We start from the raw sequence: 18777 nt of genomic DNA on the forward strand, positions 1-18777 counted from the left end.
AATTAACTGTATTTGCAGTGATGTCAGCAAGACACACAAGTGCTAAGCTGCATTGATAATGAAAATCTACACCCACAACAGCTTGGCCTGTGTTTTGTCAACTTGGAAGCTGGTCTGACTGAGCTACTTTGTTCAGTTACAGTTAATGTACTAGCTCATATTTGCCATATGCACAGTATCTGTGAATTAGTCTCAGTGTCTGACCACAGCTCAAGTGTTAACTCAAGACAACACAAGACAAATCAAGTCAAGACAAGACAAATCAAGTCAAGACAAGTCAAGTCAAGACAAGACAAGACGAGACAAGACAAGTCAAGACAAGACGAGACAAGACAAATCAAGTCAAGTCAAGACAAGTCAAGTCAAGACAAATCAAGTCAAGACAAGTCAAGTCAAGTCAAGTCAACTCAGTGAGGCATATTGTACTTAATTCACCTGCTGGTGTCTGGCTACAGTCTGTACATGTATATAAGTGCTATAATATTATTCTTTGCTCTAATTAAAGGTACCATAGTACAGACATAATATAAAGCTTACATTATGGTGGCCACTGAGAGTATATACAGATTTCTAATATTCTGTTTCTTTATAGTGACATTTGTAAGTGTATTTGTATTGTGTTAAACTTTGCAGTTTTGTAAACTATTATATTACATTAAAAGTCTCAAGTCGTCTTTTTGATCTCCGGAACGCTTGACATAAAGTCGTTTTCTGCACGAACAGTAATAGCAGGGGCACAAAGATGGCGACCTCAATGCTAAGGCTAGGACGACTAGGAACATTGAAGGTAAAATTAATAAACTAATAGATCACAGTGTGACATCAGTGACATAAAACAACCACAGCTTTATCCACAACTTTGTGTTTCGTTTTTACATGAATTTTAAACAACACCAAATAGCAGCTCCACACCGGTCTTATTGAGCTCATAACTGGACATTATATAACTGTAAACACACCAGAACTTTTCATAAACAAGTTTGTTTAAATGTCCATCTGCCTGTTTTTGTAATGAGCAAACTGTTTTAATAATTACTTTATATTTCACACCGCTCTAATGTCTATACTGTGGTTGTTAGTGATCATGAAAAATAATCACAAAAATAAGCATCTCAAACTGTGTGTGATATAAATACTAATTGTGACGGGATCTGATTAAGGCCATAAAACAAAAATACTGTGTGGATATAACTATCTATCTGTCTGTTTATCAATCTATCTATCTATCTATCTATCTATCTATCTATCTATCTGTCTGTCTGTCTATTCTCTAGCGATCTATTTTTCTATCTATCTATCTATCTATCTATCTATCTATCTATCTATCTATCTATCTATCTATTCTCTATCTATCTATCTGTCTATCTATCTATCTGTCTATTTTTCTGTCTGTCTGTCTATCTATCTGTCTATCCTGTCTGTTTGTCTGTCTATCTATCTATCGCTCCTTACTTTTTTTTTCTTTTTTGCATCTTTACTTTGAGAGTTTTCCCGAGACATGTTTATTATACCTTAGCTACCAATTTAGTGTGTCTAAATCATTACATGGATCTCAGCCCAGTTCAATGACCAGTTTGTGTCCAATGTCATCCACAAAGGGCCGACGTGGTTGAAGGTTTTCAGTCTAGTCAAACAGGAGCCACACCTTTTCCCACCTGTATAATCAGCTGTTATTAGCTTTCAGTAGCATCATGTGTGGCTTCTGCTTGTTAGAAATGAAATCCTGCCTCCACCCTGGACTTTTCTGGAACAGTCCCTGATTTTCAAAACACCAGCTAAAAGAAAATCTTTAGAAAGAATGGTTTGCGTCTCTTCAATACACTTTTAGACACTTAGAAATTCAATGGCAATGCTGTTCTCAAATCTTTTCTTACAAATCTTTAAAAAGCTTTAAATAATATACTTGTTGAAAAGTACTTTTTCCTGCTCATATTTAGTGCCTCAGGCAGGATGGCTGGGGCTCTCTGAAAACTCCACTCTCTGCAGCTTTCTGCACTAAAACTGAGGCACCCAAGAAGCCAGCAAAGAAAGCTTCAAGTAAGAGTAAGAGAATGCTTTTTTTTATTCAGAGCTTTGTTTTGATTAACAGATAATCAGTTTCACATATTTTTACATCATTTTGTCATTTTTAATCCAGTGCATCAGCTGCTTAATATGAGCATGTAGCCAGGGTTTTGTTTTCTAGCTTAATCTGCTTATGGATTTATGGCATAAGTGCATGTAATGTCAGAATCAGAAAGAGCTTTATTGCCAGGTATGTTTTCACATGCGAGGAATTAGTTTTAGTGACAGAAGCTCCACGGTGTAACAGAATGACATAAAATATATACAATTTGTATATCTTTATATGCTTAAATTTATTTGTATTTAGTGTGCAGAAGAAGTTAATATGCTGGCACTATATATTTTAATTTTAAAGGGACACAACTTTCCTGTATTAGTAGCACAAAATGACATTACAATTTATAAATTTGTGATTCTCTTTATTTTTTCTTCACATTGAAACTTACATGAAAAAAAATTCATGTATTTTTAGTAACATTCTCTGCTCTTTAAATCACACATTACTGTGTATAAAAGCTGCCGTTTGAGGAAATTTCAAAACGTAAAGTAGCTGATTGTGGTTTGAAACATGTAACAATTCTTTAATTGCAAACGACTCTTAGGAAAAGTGTGATTTGCAATTTTACCATCCATCAGATATGCATAGTTTCTTCATAGTCCAACATGTGGTGAAATACTTTTCAACTGCGTCATAAATATAGAATCTCAAAGAATGAGTGTAAAATAAATGATAAGAACGATGTAGGAAAACATTAAAATATGCTAAGAATAGAATTTCAATAAAAATACAATCAAATAGAAAACACTGCAGGTGGAAAAGGGAAGAAAGTATAAGAAAAATATAAGTGTGTGCATATATATATAGCAGATCAGAGGTAGAACAATATGACTCTGAATCAAGTGCTGATGTGTGCAATTATGGTGCAACAAGTTTTGTTTTAATTTTCTTTTAAAATATTCGTACAGAATTGCTCACTTCTGTTTGTTTTACATAAAAGTCAACTCATGAGGCAGAAGTAGTCAGCAGAAATGATGTAGTCAGTCTGTTTTTTTTTTAATTTCAACTGCAATTCATCTCACAGGCAGCAGGGGGCTCTAAAAATTACAAACCGCTCCTTTAAAATAAGACCATACTATATTTGAGATTACAGCGTGCATGTTTTTTGTCATATGGTTTAAATAGAATGGTAGATGTGTTTTTTGTTGTAAACAATGTTCACAAGGAGTCATGTTGTTGCTTCCTGGAGTCATGATTGTGTCAAAGATAAACAGCTCACAATGTGTATCCCGTTTGCCGTTTTCTCAGCCTTAGAGGCTCCTGACGAGAGGGCTGCTCTGCTAGCCTACAAGACCACTGTTGCCTTCCCTACTAGACTTTCCACTCCAGGATTTCTCAGTCAAGGTGTTGCATTAGGTGAATATGACAGACAAAGCAGGGATCCCATGACAGGTGAGAACTCAGTGGCTGCGGGTGCCTCAACACTTCAAGTTTCATGTGAGGCTTTGAGTAAAGATGATGTCGATGCCAAACAAGCTGAATCCGTCACTGATGATTCTGTCCAAGCCGAAACGGCAGCAAAAGCTACTCCAACTGCAGAGACATCTACGAACAAAGATGCAGCAAGTCCAACCAGTGCTGATGTAAAGGCACCAAAAGATGGTGATGCTACATCATCTTCATCATCTTCCAGCGATTCAGATTCTGACTCAGATTCTGACTCTGATTCTGACGATGAAAAACCAGAAACTAAAATGATCAAACCGGTGGGACAGACTGAAGATAAAACAGGACAAGAAGAAATACCATCAGCTGAAAGAGAGGGGCCCACATCAGACATGAAGACCAGAGCTGTTCCTGAACCTGTACAACCTTCTGATTTTGAAGGTTTACCTAAAAGCTCACCTGTAGGAGCAGCTGAGGGTTCTCCTGTAGGAGCAGCTGAGGGTTCTCCTGTAGGAGCAGCTGAGGGTTCTCCTGTAGGAGCAGCTGAGGGTTCTCCTGTAGGAGCAGCTGAGGGTTCGCCTGTAGGAGCAGCTGAGGGTTTGCCTGTAGGAGCAACTGAGGGTTCTCCTGAAAGTACACCAGAGGTCAGGGAAGCTGTGAGTCAACCTACAACTGAAAAAGTACCTGGTTCGAACATAGCAGCAGCCTCATCAGAAGAGATAATCGACCCTGCTCCTGTGTCATGCACACCTGAAAGTGTTCAAACTCAAGCAGAAGTTATACCAGAAAAAAATGCAGACGTACGGGTGAGGTCTTCAGATGTTTCTAATGCCATCCCTGAACCTGTCACCGATTCAGGCCACAAACCACAAGTCAACCACGATTCTGCTTCCGAAGTGGCATCAGAACCAAAAGTCAAAAGCAAAGCTGCACCAGAGATGACAGAAGCTGTAGCTGCAGCTGAAGAGTTAGTGGACACCGCTCCTGTAATAACTGACGCAGAAGAAGTCCAAGCTGAACCTGAAGCAGCAGCTGCACCAGAGGGTACACACCACATCACCCTTAAAACCCTTTTCACTTCTCTGAATGGCCACATAGACACATTTCTCTCTCTGATTATTCGGAAAATAAAATCTCCTGCTTATGGCCTGTATAGGGGTTTATATAGTCCTGGTCCAGTTCAGCTGTCTTTGACTTATAATACTAATCCAGTCTATATTAAGTAAATTATTAACTGACAGGTTCTCCGCCTCTCCTCTACTCGAGCCAGCGTCCAGTTTCCAAGCATGAATGAGTAAATGAATGAGTGGTGGGCTAAAAGTCTTAGAAATGACCTCCTCCTTTAAAATCTGACCGTTCTGATTTGTTTTCCTTTCTATTGTAGTGAAGTCTGTAATCTCTCTCTATTTAGTTTTTTTTTTTTTTTTTTTTGTTGTCTAAAATCCATTTGCACTCTTTTCCCTCTGTACCTGCTTATTCGATGCTATCTTAGGGTTTACATTTGCTGAAATTTTAATGCACATTTATCCAAGTTACTTTAAAATTAATAGTCCTTTTACAAAGCTGGGGTTTTTCAAATTTTTTTACATTTTCACGTTAAACACTGCATTTTGAATTAGGGTTTATTTTTCAATACGGCTTTATTAATATACTGAACTTTTATCTCTAACTAAACTCTCAGTTCTCTCTGGAAGATCGTCTCATGTTGGAAAACCGAATGCAAACGCTTTATTCTTACTGTTAAAAAGTGATGACATTTGAGACTCCTTCCAAAAAAAGAAAATATCAATAATGAATAACACATTTTAGATCAATTTCCCTGCTAAACTGGGAGATGTGGTAGCCTAGTGGTTAAGGTGTTGGACTACTGATGGAAAGGTTGTGGGTTTGAATATCAGGTCCACCAAGGCCCCTTTTCCACCGAGGCAGTTTGAGTGCTGGTTCTTTTTCGACAGCCAAAGTGGTTCTTAAGTAGCACCAAAACATTGCTAGTCTAGACTTAAGAACACTATAAGTATACTAATGTTTAATACACTTTTACTTTACCGCAATATGATCATTACTCAGCACACATGATATTAGGTAGCTACATGTTAAGGCTAACTTTTTTTCTGTGTTAATGACGAAAATAACGTTATGTACTTTCTCGATTACAACCTCCGTTTATACAAATTACATGGAGAAGCACGTACACGTTGGATTCGCTACGTTTGGATGCCAATGTAGGTTCTCAAAGCCATGAGCAGTAACAGAAAAGCAACATCCGCCATTGTTGATGCTGTGTTTGTCGCTGCTGCGCTAACGTTGTATACAATGGCGTAAGACTCGGCTCTGTGATGGCTCTCTAGCCCACGGAAAGGCAAACCGGTTCTAAGAAGAATCACCAGTGGAACCAACTTTGAACCAGAACCATCACTAGATCTGAACCAGCACTCGGTTATTTCTGGTGGAAATGGGGCACAAGCTGACACCGCTGGGCCCCTGAGCAAGGCCCTTAACCCTCAATTGCTCAGTTGTATGAAATGAGATAATAATGTAAGTTGCTCTGGATAAGGATGTCTGCGAAATGCTGTAAATGTAAACTGTAAACAGTGTTCACACCAACACAATTATTATTTCATGTTTGCATTTCCTTTTCTCATTCTGGAGCATATAAATTTCCCCCTTAACTGTATTTGAGTTACTGCTTTTTTTATTTTATTTTTAAATTTACTATATTGTCTTTTTAACACCTCTTTAAGGCTATTTTACTGCAGCTTGTGCCAGTTGATGTTAACTGTAGATAATGTTGTTAATATGTTAATTAGTGTCACAGTGTCAGACATCACAAGTAGATGGTGCTGATTGAAGTCAACTCTTTAAATCGCCTCTTGCTGATTTCTCACCTTTGCTTTTTCTGTGTCTAATTATAATATGATGCCTCCAGATCTAAGTCTTCCATGCAACCCCACCCTTCACCAACCACACTGACGTCTGTTGCTTTTTCATTCTGTTCTTCTTTTCAAGTCTTATTGTTTATGTCCAAGTTTATTATATTCTTAACTCGCATACAGTTCTGCAGTAGCTTGGATTACATTTACATTTTAGTTATTAAAATTTTTTTTTTTTTTTTTTTTTTTTTTTTAAAGGGCTTAAATGTGTGCCATTTAAAAACAAACCACATTTTTTCAAAGTAATTTTCTTTCATTCACTACAGCACATGTAAGAAAGACTGATTTATATAATTGAGAATGAATGAGAAAATCAGCAGTTAAACTAAAATGAAAGAAGACATGAGTTGTCTGTAGATCAGACGTGAGGCCTTGGGCCATTCACACTCCTTTGAGTTTGATGTATGTGACAAAGGGAGCATTTGGGGTTGAGTGACATGGAAAAGAGTAAGAAGTAACTACTGTAAAACAATGCTGGCAGAAGTGTGAATATTCCCATCAAACACTCCTTTCAAGCCAGGATGTAAAATGTTGTTAAAGTGTTAAGAGAAACGTTGGATGCATTTTGTTTCTAACAAGCTGGAGGTCTAATCCTGTAAGGATCGTTTGCTTTCCGTCATCTAACATAGAGACATATATAGCTTTACATTTCCCAGAATCTTTATTAATAGCTAAAGATCAAAATGGTTTTATAATATTTGATGCATTAAGTTTTATCAGTTGGTTTTTTTTTGTATCAGTTTTGCATATCTAATTTTTTGCTATTTTATGTCTGACTTTTCCAGAAGCTGCCCCTGCACTCGAGCCCGAGCCGTTCGACAACAGCATGTACAAGAACCTGCAACATCACAATTACAACAGTTACACATTTGTGGACATGGATGTGGAGATGGCCAAGTACCGTCTGGCCCAGCCCACTACGGGAAGACCATCACCCCAGCACTGAGCTCTCCCTCAGGGGGCCTGTGATCTCCTTCCTGTTCTCCACAGTGATTAACGTCCTACTGCTTTTCCTTTGCTCTGATTTGTCTTTCAGAAGGTTGGCCACATTGCAACTTTCTGGTGAAATGCTTGTAATTACATTAAAGTATATAAATTAATGAATTTTTGCCTCAAATATGACCGAGTTTGTTAGTGTTTTTGATGTAGGTTGCTGCACAAAGACATTTGAGCTTTTTACGAGTTGTCTTTATAGTCTAGTTATATTCATTTCATTTCCATTTTATATTCATAACAACTAACACTGGCTCAAAGCAGCTTTAAGGGAATGCAGATATAGAAACTGCATCATATTGAATCATTTGTAAACCAAATTTTTTTGGAAAGCATGACAATATGGAAGGACTTTCCATATTTTTATGTAAAACTTTTATTTTAACCAGCCGCTCTGAGTTTTAATTAAACGTCAGAATATGTTTAGAGACCGGCAAAGGTCATTGTGTTTTAAAGAAAAAGTTTCAGATTTTAAGCAAATGATAAAGCATATAAAAAGCAATAATTTCAGCTATACTGAATGTATAAATATGGTACATGTATGTTGACTTTTGAATGACTACACTACAACAGACTTGAGTCACAATATTGACAAGTTTAACAAGTTAAATTTAAATATGAAAAGCACCAAGGAAGAAAAACCATCAAAGAATGTGGTGTGACTCAGTGGGAGTGTTAGGGCAGGGGCTTTCCAACATTTTACAGACCGGGACCCTTTAACTGCAAAGTAAATTCTACACACTATTCAGTCATTAGACTGAATAATAGTATGGCTTTTTATTTCAGCCATGGTGGTTTTAATCCTCGATAGAACATGCTTATTTACAGGCTGACTAGTTATTGAATTATTGAGTTCCAGATTTAAGGTCCCTGGTTCGATCGTCAGCTTAGTTTAACGTCTGTGTGACGTTTCTGTTCATCATCCCATGTCTATGTGGGTTTCCTCCACGTTCTCTGTTTTTCTCCCACCTCTGAATGATGTGTGAGTATGTGTATTGTCTATGTTGAATTTGACAGCACTTTGCCCTGATACAGACTGCTGTCCAATTCAGGGTGTCTTGCTTTGTGCTCAATGTTCTCCAGAAGAACTCTGGATCCACAGAAAGCAAACACACTAATAGCTATAAGTCATCAATCAATAAGTAATACAACCCCTTTAACGATTTCCACCAAAATAACCAAATAAATAAAAACACCAGGATCTCCACAGACCCCATTTTGTGAACCAGATATTTTTACTCTAGAGGTGAAGACATGCTAGCAACTCCGCCTATCTAATAAATATGCATAAGGTAATATCAGACGTGCCTTTTACGCGATGACGCACCACAACAATAATACCCGCCGCTTGCCACCCAGCTCATGAATATTCACATCGAAGCCGCCTTGCGTGCGTTGACGTGATGACGCAAGGCGGCCACAGTGGATCCCGATTGCTGCAGCCGCTTGTCAGTGTGATGAAGATTGGCACTCAGGTAAGCTGTCACTCAAAACTCTGCTTTTTCCTCTTACCTATCAATCAAAACAATGCGAGCAACGCGCTAAAATGTCTCAGCCTGAGCACTTAAACGGATCTGTGTGTGGGTTTGTGGGAGGTTTTTAAAGACTAGAGTGACGCCTGAAAACCGTGTTGAGGAAAGAAAGTGATAAAAGATGTGTTTTTTGATGAGAAAGGATGATTTTATTACAAGGACCGACGAGACTGAGCCAAGGCCCAGCTTAAGCATTAGCATTGGCTTTAGCATTAGCATTGGCTTTAGCATTAGCTTTGGCATTAGCTTTGGCATTAGCTTTAGCATTAGTATCACTCACTTCCTCCCTCTGTGTGGAGAACGGAAGTGCGTTTTTATTTAAAATGATTATTATTATTATTGTTATTATGATTATAATTATTATTATATGTATTATATTCAGATGTCCACCGATTTGTGTATTTAATTTAACTTACATCGGTTTAAAAAAAAAAAACAACAAGAGTCGCAGTTTCTGATGTTATATTTAAAAAAAACAAAACTAAAAAAAGTATTTTTATCTTATTAAAACTTTCACTTTTTAATGTTATTACCGTTATTACTGTATTATAAATAAACGATATATCTGTAAACCCTGCATTCACGTATGTATACAGAATTAGCGTCTTAGCATCGTTAGCTTAGGCTAGTAAATAAAAGCGCAAAGCTAGCAAACTAACAACATTTTACTTATACGGTGGACGGTTTATTTTTGTGGTATTTAGTTTATCCTATAGGGGAAAATAAAACATCTGGTTTAGTTACAGGGTGTTGTGTGTGTGTGTGTGGTTTTTTTTGTGAACGTATAAAATCGTGTATATTTAAGTGTAATGTGTATTTACAGTGAGCTAGCCGTTCTGTAGGCCGGGGTGTTATTTACACTCTTTATTTCTCCTGTGTTTTGTGGTACATTAAACTTTTCACCTAACTTACACTTTTGGGTTAAAAACGTCACCTTTAACGCCACTGGGTGTAAACAAATGATTATTATTATTATTATTATTATTATTAGCTAGCGATGCTAATTTGACTCCGATGTGTCGTAGAAAGCACTCAGTCATCCTCTTTAAATGTAATTTAACTTTAATACATCCATATTTGCTCCAAATGGTTTTAAATCAAAACGCTTCTAAAACAAAACAAGCAATACTCTGTTTACACAACGCGAACCCAAACAGTTAAAACATGACGACATGATGACTAAAAGTACTGCAAAACTTATAACGAGACATAAATAGTACATGAAACACGAGGTATGGTATGAGTGTAACTGTATTGTTAACAACTGGGTATGAAACTTTATTTATTAGTCTCTGTGGTGTGCATGTATTTGTCGAATGTATTTGCCCTAGCTCCGTGTGTGTGTGTGTGTGTGTGTGTGTGTGTGTGTGGTGGACTGGCAACCCATCATGTTCCCGGTTGTGTTTCTGCCTCATGCCCAGTCATCAAACCCATTCCACACAGTCTACCTTTACTGTCATAATAATTAGTTCTAAATTTTAATTCTATTAGTTCTACAAATGCTCTCCTCTAGATTTTGGTACAAGGCTGTACAGATTTGTGCTGGGTCGGATACAAGGGCTTTAGTGAGCTTAGGCACCTATTTCAGGCACGAAGGTGTTCAGTGGTGCTGAAGCCATATAGTGCATGTTGGCTATTTTGTTCAGCTGTAACATTTTGTCTCCACCCACAGAACACGGTTCTGTTATGTTTCTGTTAGACTTATCCTTTTTGAATTTGATAATAGTTGGATGTGATATTCACTAAATAAAAAAAAAAGATCCTCAGCTGTGCCTCGTAGAAAACCTTAGTGAATCCCTGACTCCAGTTTGAGAAATATTGTGTTAACTCAATGTTCAGTTGAACCCTAGGTGTGTTCAGTGCAATAAAGGGCAGATCAGAGAGACTCCACACAATTTTGGAACTGTGCAAATATAATATATTTTTTATAGTTGGAAGAAATCTGTAAAACATGGCTCCTCAAATATATGTGTGTGTGTATACAAAAATATCTTGCTATAAGCAGTGCTGAGATCTGAAATCGACACTGATTCAGGCTAGAGGACAATTAACGCATTCTATGCAAAGAGCATTCGAATTACAGCGTGGACTTACAGGGTATATTAAAGTGTCTTGTAAGTACTGTACACCCAGCAGCAACTGTGATAAAATCACAATTAACCCAATAACATCAGCTTTACTGCTGGAATAAAAATAGCTGATTTTCTTTTCATTCAAGGATGGGTAGAAAGAGGAGGTAACATGATGTACTACAGTAAACACCTACAACTGATAAATGCTAAAATAGTCAAGAGTATAAATGATCTGTTATACAGATGTACCTTTGTTTCCAACACCTTTCAGCCTGCCCATATAATGCTTCAGTGTTGGCAGTGGCTACAGTGAACACGATGGCAGGCCAGCCTGTGTCAATGCGCAAGTACGAGGAGAGAGTTCACCAGGTGAGTCTGTTATACACAAGGTTTACACAAACACTGCTTCCTGTCTGTACCTTTTTTACTTGTACTCAGAAATGTAAAGAACAAAAATTCCACTTTCACTGTAACGGCATATTTACAGGATTAAATACTGATATTAACATGTAAATGTTAGAATATATATAGGAAATAAAACCTGAAACCCTGTACATCTTGTGAATAATGATCGCTATTCTTTATTTTATATATACTGTACATTATCTATATCATTATACAGAACTGTATATTTCTTTATACAGCCCTGTTAAGTTATCGTTTCTGATTTTTCTTTTTTGTTGCCTAATTTTTTTTTTATAACAGCAGCTTTTTTTTATGTTTTTATTTTTTTTATCAGTAATAGTATTGACTAACCACAAGCACTCTATATACTGAACTAATGCACTCATTCTAATAGGTTATTGTTTCTATAGTAGCCTTATATAGAAACTTATACAGGGACAGATTTAAAATGTGTATAACTACTGATGCTCTATGTGTCTGTAAGATGTTTTTGTAACATTTGTGTGAAAGAGTCTCCACTGTCAGACTTTTATAACCGTCAGAGGTTAAAGCTGACAGCTGGAATGGCTTTGCGATTTCTCTCTCAAATCTTACTCATTTACGAGAGATCATGATGGCAAAATGACAGCTTATAGTTATAGTATATGACATTCTTTACACTTTTAAAGAGATATAATCAGGTTTGAGGTGGTTGTATGTGTTTCATCACACCACCCTGTCATTGATTGAGCATTTCCCTAAGTCATTTATTCTTCACAGAAATCATGCATCAAAGTTTTCTTTATCTCCAGCATTAACAGTAACTTGTGGCTTACATGCAGGGGGTCGAACAGACAGCCGGTGATCCAGACACAGGAATGGGGAGAACCTGCAACAATGCTCTAGCTGAGTCCAGTCGCATGGATGCAGATAAAGCTTCCATATACAGGTAATTTCACACACAGATGTCCCTTAATCCTCAATTGCCCAGCTGTATAAAATGAGATGAGATGCTCTGGATGAGTCCATATATGTGATTAATGCGGGGTTAATATTTTTCCTACAACATTCACTCACCTAGCTTATTTTCTAATTGAGTAAGACTGCTTTATTGAAGCTTGACCCATATGCTAGAATATCAGCTCCACCTCAACTGTGTTGATCTTTATACCCAATCCAGTCTTCTTTCTTATTTGTTCACCTTCAATTCCTTGTGTGTTGTTTTCTGTGGGCCTGCAGGCATCCGCTCTTTCCTCTCCTCACCCTTCTGTTCGAGAAGTGCGAGCAGTCCACTCAGAGCTCAGACTGTGTCACTTCGGCGAGCTTTGATATCGATATCCAGAATTTTGTACACAACCAAGAGAAAGAGACCAAGGCTTTCTTCAGCGAAGACACTGAGCTAGACAGCCTGGTGAGAATCCCTGTAGTAAAACACATTCTTCACATGCAACATAATATAAAAATAGCTTTATCTAATTATTGTAAATATCTGGACTTTATTAAACCACACCGCTTCTGTTTTAAGATCCCTGCAATATGATTCACCTTCTTTGTCAGTAACTTTTTGCTTTTCTGAGATAAATGAAATAAATTGCCAGTACAACGTAAACAGCTTCCAAAATTTCCTCATCCTTATTTTGTGATTACACTTTACATTAAAGTTCCTTTAACTAACATTATTTACTGCATTAATTAACATGAACAAACTTTTTTTTCTTAATTAATGTTAACACATTTTAAAATACAGATATAGTGACTATCCAATGATGACTAAGATAAATCCACACATATAAATTAGTCAAATTACATTTCAACCTTATCTGAAAATGTCGATGTATTCTGTACTTTAGTCTTCTGATTCAGTCTCAGTTCCGAATTTTACTGACGTTAATTAAGTTGAAGATTAAGATGAATTTTACTCATTGTTGGGACTGATGAACCGATTAATTTAATTAAATTAATTTGGAATACTTATTATTGCTTTATCATCAGAAAACATAAATTGTAAATAATAAGTCTTAGTTATGTTGTTAGTGTTACTCCTGGGTTCTTCATTGAGACTCATAGATTCATCGTGGAATAAATATGCAATCATCGGTATACAATCACAATGTCATCAATATTGTAACCTTTTGTAATAAATCTATTATAATATTAAGTTATAGTTATAGTTTCAGTACTTCTTGTATTGTAAAAAAAAACAAACATGCAGTAATCTGTATCAGATTTACAACCAAAATTACTCGAACAAAAGATCTTTGAGCCTTGACAGCAAATCTGAGAAACAGTGACGGTGTTTGAACATCGATGTAACACCTTGTACCCGTGTGATCAGATGGTGAAGGCCATTCAGGTTCTCAGGATTCACCTGCTGGAGCTGGAGAAGGTCAGCGAACTGTGTAAAGACTTCTGTAGCCGATACATCTCCTGCCTGAGGAGCAAGATGAACAGCGAGACGCTGCTGAGTATAGAAACAGATGGCCCTTACTCTCCTCTGCACGCACAGGTAAGCTTGTCTTGTTGCCTTCTCGTTTATTACTGCCACTTTTCTTTTTTCTGTTAGGCACCAACCTAGAATCTAAGGATCTGGTGTTGCACTTGTTTGTAGTGTGCAGTGAGGTTGCTCTCATAATTTCAGGAACACTTAGATTTATGGCATTTGGCAGATGCTCTTATTCAGAGCGACATTTTATACAACTGAGCAGTTTGAGGATTAAGGGCTTTGCTCAGTGGTCCAGTAGTGTCAGTTTGGCAGACCTGGCATTTGAGTTCACGACCTTCTGATTGTTTGTCCAAACCCTTAACCACTAAGCTACTACATCCTCACAAGTGTTACTCATGGGTTGGGTTTGCAGCAGTGTTTATGGGTGTATAACTAATATTTCTAACAGAAACACTGCAGAAATTCTTTGATTTTTTGAATCATACTGAATTCATGATCTTCAGTGTGCTAGTAACATCCTACAACTTTCTAACCTGAATGTTTTTTTTAGTGTCTGTGTCACTTTTAACACAACCACTGTCATTATAATTCATGAAAGTGAAGCAGTTTGAATATTTTCCGAATCCACTGTAAGTTCAGTCAAAATAGGGAACAATGTCAGAGTATGATGAAGTTAACTGTCATGACTGTTATTTATATTGCTGTAAAAGTTGTCACGTTAGTTAAAACAATTGTATTGAGTCGATTGGCGGAGTTCTTTAAAATGCACTCGATACACAGGTTGTTAATGTTCTTCATTTTATTTATATTGGAGAATCCTGCCAAGCTTACAGTATAATACAGTGATGCAACTATAAGGGGTGTGTATGTGTGTGTGCGCGTGTGTGTGCTCACGCATGTGTGTTTATTTAGGCGTGCACTGTATTTGCCAAAATATTTGCATGTCCTTGATCCCGGAACTTCGTTTCTTACCGTTGATCTTACTGTTGGTCTTTTAAGCCACGTTCACACTGCAAGTCTTAATGCTCAATTCGGATATTTTGCTCTGATCTGATTTTTTTGTTTGGCTGTTCACATTACCTTTTAAAATGTGGCCTATATCAGATACCAGTGTGAACTGTTTGCTGTTTCGAACTGACCCGCATGCGCAAACGAACAATAACAATGACGTCACACGCAGCACGCCGTTGCGCTAAAAAGTTGGCGAGGTTATGGAGGAAGTATTGTATCATCTGGTGCAAGCAAACATATCATGTAATGTTATAATGTGATGAATTCAATGCAAGCATTATGAGCTGGTTCACGTAACCACTTTATATAACACTCTTAACACACACGTTACCAGTCACGTTTGTGTCACGTTTTCGCCAGCGCAAAAAAAAAAGAAAGGTTTCGCCGGCGCAAAAAAAAAAAAAAAAAAAAAAAAAAAGGTTTCGCCGGCGCAAAATTGTGACGAATGTCGATGTAGATTGACGTAAAAGTCGCATCAAATCTGCCTTGGCTGTTCACACTGCGGCCACATTGGAAAAGATCAGATTTGGGTCTGATTCAGGACCACATATGGAAGTGAGTGTTTGGAATGTGGAATTTGGACACATATGGAATTTGAGTGTTCACACTACTCCTGAAGAAGTCTGACCTGGTCACTTGACCCCAAAAAAAATCGGATTTGGGCCACTTTTACCTACAGTGTGAACGTGGCCTTATTTACTTTTTTTTTTTACACAGGATACCCAAGGCACTGTGGTTCCTGCCTCACCTATGCAACAAGTCAACGTATCAGCAGTCAGTCAGTGTCAAATGGTTTCAGGTGCCATACCTTTATTTTTCTTACCATTACACACTTCAACTGTTCATACACACACACTGTTTACACACACCAAACACACACATGAATGAAACTGACACAAATATGAGCACATAAAAAGTAGTAATGAACATAAAAGCCTGGTCTGTATAATGGGAAAGGAGACACAATTGGTTTACAGAGTGAGCAGTCTCACTTTGTGCTGAATTCATCTAGATGTGAAGTTTAAACTCTATTTTATTAATGCTGCTTGCACACAACACTGTTTTCTTTATAAAACCTTCAAACATAACATACATTCACACAAACGGCATAACATGGACACACATGTATACAGATGTACTCATAGATTGTATTTCACCTCTGCAATGGAGTTACTGTAAAAAGTATATGCTTTCTAGACAATTGATAAAACTCTATGAAAGTTATTCCTACTTAGGGTTGTTTTCCTCTTTTGTTTATTTTTGGTTTGGTTTGTGGGCTCTGCAGGTGGTGCAGTGTACCAGCCCATCACAGTAGTCACACCCCAAGGACATGTCATGGCTCAGACCATCGCACCGAGCAAAATACACATTCAGAACTCCCAGGTGTGGACCTCACATTAGTACACAGCATACAGAGTGCTTCAAAGCAGTCACGCATCCACACAGCATTCAATCTCACACACACTCTCGAATAACACACTGCCCTGCTGTGCTTTTTCTCCAAGCATTTACAGCTGCAGATGAATCAGGATTTTGGTTTCTTCAGTAACGAAGACAGTTCTTCTAAAAACAAACGTGGAGTTCTCCCCAAACAGGCCACCAACGTCATGCGCTCATGGCTGTTCCAGCACATCGCGGTGAGTCTGTCGGTCAGACACAGCTGTTAATACTCTTCATATTATTCAAGCTGTTGGTCTACAGCTGTTGTTTTCTTGTTATCTACAGCACCCTTATCCTACTGAAGATGAGAAGAAACAGATTGCTCATCAAACCAATCTCACTCTGCTGCAGGTCAACAACTGGTATGTTACATCGTTCCACTGCCAATAGATTTCGAGCAACAGATCAGATACAGAGATATGTATATCTCTATTATAACTACATTCTCACAGATTTCTTCAGCACGTAATGTCTTTATGGTTTCTACTTTCATGCTTTTTTGTTTTGTTGATTGATTAAAAACCACCTCTGCCTCTTGGCTAAAGGTTCATTAATGCACGGAGGCGAATCCTGCAGCCGATGTTAGACGCCAGCTCTACAGAGATGCCCAAAACCAAGAAGAAGACTCCACAGGCCCGCCCTCTACAGCGCTTCTGGCCCGATTCAATCGCTTCCTCCCAGTCACAGTTCAACATGGACGAAGGTACAGACTGTGAATAAAATCCCATTTTAGCAACCGTAACAGAAAAGAAAGACAGATACTCAGACGTTTTACCCATGTTTGGTTTGGGAGCAGTCTGTATTTTTGCGCATTTTTAATTTCTGATTCACAATGAAGCTTTTAATGTTCAGTATAAAATGACTAAAATATTATTATTATTATTATTAATATTATTAGTCTATAGCATGTATTTTGTAGAAATTTCATATACTTAATGTATCCTGCTATAACCACACACTAATGTAATGTAATGGCTGTTCTCTCTGTGTTTTTAGTTAACATAGTTACAGTTGGGATGAGCATGGATGGCTATCAAACTCTCTCCTCGGATGGAGCTACACTCGCCATGCAGCAAGTCATGATGGGTAATAACAGCAAGGAGGATACAGATGTCAGTGAGGATGAGGATGATGATACACCTCTGTCTTCAACTAACATGGCTGATCTGGGCCTGATTGACTGACTCTTTCTCTCTCTCTCTCATGCTCTCTCTCATGCTCTCTCTCTCTCTCTCTCTCTCTCTCATGCTCTCTCTCTTATGCTCTCTCTCCCTCTCTTACACACACAAAAGGCTTGACATGGAGCTGTCTTTGGCAATTCTGATACTCTTGCACTACTAAGAGGATCTCAAAAATATCCCTTAAAGTACTGTACACACTGTACAGACACACTGTACACACACAGTTGACAGAGAGCATTACATTACAGACAGGTGTGCTAATTTATGAGATGTTTTTTTGCTTAGACATTTAGGTAAGTGCACTTTTTTTGATAAACTCCAAAATGGCAGAAAAAAAAAAGGGAAAACGAAAATGTTTGAAAGTTTTTAGATTTTGTTACACAATTTGCTTTTCTATGATAACTCCTGGATGCCAACATTTTTTGCGAGTTTGTGCTTGTGATGGTGTGATTGTGATTTTTTTTCCCTGCATGCTGGTGTTTTTCTGCTGTCCTCATTCTCTCTCACAACCATGCCACAACCATGCCACTAGAGCAAAAAAAATGAGAGATGCATATTTTTATATATTAAGAGCAAAATGTTTATTTCTTTTTTTCTTGGTTTGTTTTAATGTTTTATAATATTTATGTACAAAAAAACATGATAGTTAGTTGCCCAGTTTTCAGGGCTTTGTAACATTTTATAAGAAAACAAAACAAAAAAAAAATACAGAATTTAAAACTTTTGCAAACATACATTAGCTCCAAAACTATGCCTTACATTGTTCCTTCGTAAAATGAACCGAAGCACATGCCTTGTTGAGTAACTGATGAGTGGCTCCGTCTGTTCCAGCGGTGTTAGCTGTAAAGATGGCTATTTGTTATACTCACTAAAAGTAGTTAGTATCAAGCCTCAAGCTACAATTAGATGTGTGGTTATCACTTTTGCTGCACTGTACTTTTTTCTCTGTATAAATATCTCGTCTGATTAATAAATTTCAGTATGCTGAGTGAACGAGATATGCAGAGCATGCAATCCCCCTGGAATAACAGTGAGCTGCTGATCTAAATCTCATGGGTTTACAGATAAAATTAATAAACTGAAATACAATTTATAAAACTCTCAAAATGTTACTTATAAGCATTAAAAACATTAGTGTGTTCAACAATTCTGTATGTCTTTCTCTTTATTATTAAACCCTTGTGTGATGCAATCCTAAATGGATTTCAGTTGCAGTCTATCTATAGCGGTGTGAAAGTGTTGGTCCCCTTCCTGGTTTTGTATTTTTTGCACTAACATTTCAG

General features: G+C 37.4%; 2 protein-coding genes across 4 annotated transcripts; both read left to right on the top strand.

Moving 5' to 3' along the window:
• Window positions 1-690: 690 nt before the first annotated feature.
• Window positions 691-7542, top strand: ndufv3 (NADH:ubiquinone oxidoreductase subunit V3). Of its 2 annotated transcripts, none has more exons than XM_060876955.1 (4): window positions 691-787; window positions 1938-2043; window positions 3371-4552; window positions 7224-7542. In XM_060876955.1, exons 1-4 carry the CDS (start codon window positions 743-745, stop codon window positions 7382-7384), a joined length of 1494 nt encoding a protein of 497 aa, XP_060732938.1. In that variant the 5' UTR covers window positions 691-742; the 3' UTR covers window positions 7385-7542. The 2 variants fall into 2 exon arrangements, with proteins under 2 accessions (XP_060732938.1, XP_060732939.1); XM_060876956.1 differs by having other exon boundaries at window positions 1938-2037.
• Window positions 7543-8763: 1221 nt separating this feature from the next.
• pknox1.1 (pbx/knotted 1 homeobox 1.1) lies at window positions 8764-18641 on the top strand. 2 transcript variants are annotated; one of them, XM_060876957.1, is made up of 11 exons: window positions 8764-8906; window positions 11307-11404; window positions 12262-12368; window positions 12659-12830; window positions 13755-13925; window positions 15591-15672; window positions 16159-16256; window positions 16379-16510; window positions 16599-16675; window positions 16859-17025; window positions 17310-18641. In XM_060876957.1, exons 2-11 carry the CDS (start codon window positions 11354-11356, stop codon window positions 17495-17497), a joined length of 1245 nt encoding a protein of 414 aa, XP_060732940.1. In that variant the 5' UTR covers window positions 8764-8906; window positions 11307-11353; the 3' UTR covers window positions 17498-18641. The 2 variants fall into 2 exon arrangements, with proteins under 2 accessions (XP_060732940.1, XP_060732941.1); XM_060876958.1 differs by having other exon boundaries at window positions 16859-17016.
• The last annotated feature ends 136 nt before the right edge of the window (window positions 18642-18777 follow it).

Source organism: Tachysurus vachellii, chromosome 8, assembly GCF_030014155.1.
Source record: "Tachysurus vachellii isolate PV-2020 chromosome 8, HZAU_Pvac_v1, whole genome shotgun sequence".
Lineage (NCBI taxonomy): Eukaryota > Metazoa > Chordata > Actinopteri > Siluriformes > Bagridae > Tachysurus > Tachysurus vachellii.

Coding starts and splice junctions, on each gene's coding strand:
- ndufv3 (XM_060876955.1), top strand. CDS start 743: ATGGCGACCTCAATGCTAAGGCTAGGACGACTAGGAACATTGAAG. Junction 788..1,937: donor GACGACTAGGAACATTGAAG/GTAAAATTAATA, acceptor GCTCATATTTAG/TGCCTCAGGCAGGATGGCTG. Junction 2,044..3,370: donor AAAGAAAGCTTCAAGTAAGA/GTAAGAGAATGC, acceptor CCGTTTTCTCAG/CCTTAGAGGCTCCTGACGAG.
- pknox1.1 (XM_060876957.1), top strand. CDS start 11,354: ATGGCAGGCCAGCCTGTGTCAATGCGCAAGTACGAGGAGAGAGTTCAC. Junction 15,673..16,158: donor TCAGTGTCAAATGGTTTCAG/GTGCCATACCTT, acceptor TGGGCTCTGCAG/GTGGTGCAGTGTACCAGCCC. Junction 16,257..16,378: donor TACACATTCAGAACTCCCAG/GTGTGGACCTCA, acceptor TTTTTCTCCAAG/CATTTACAGCTGCAGATGAA.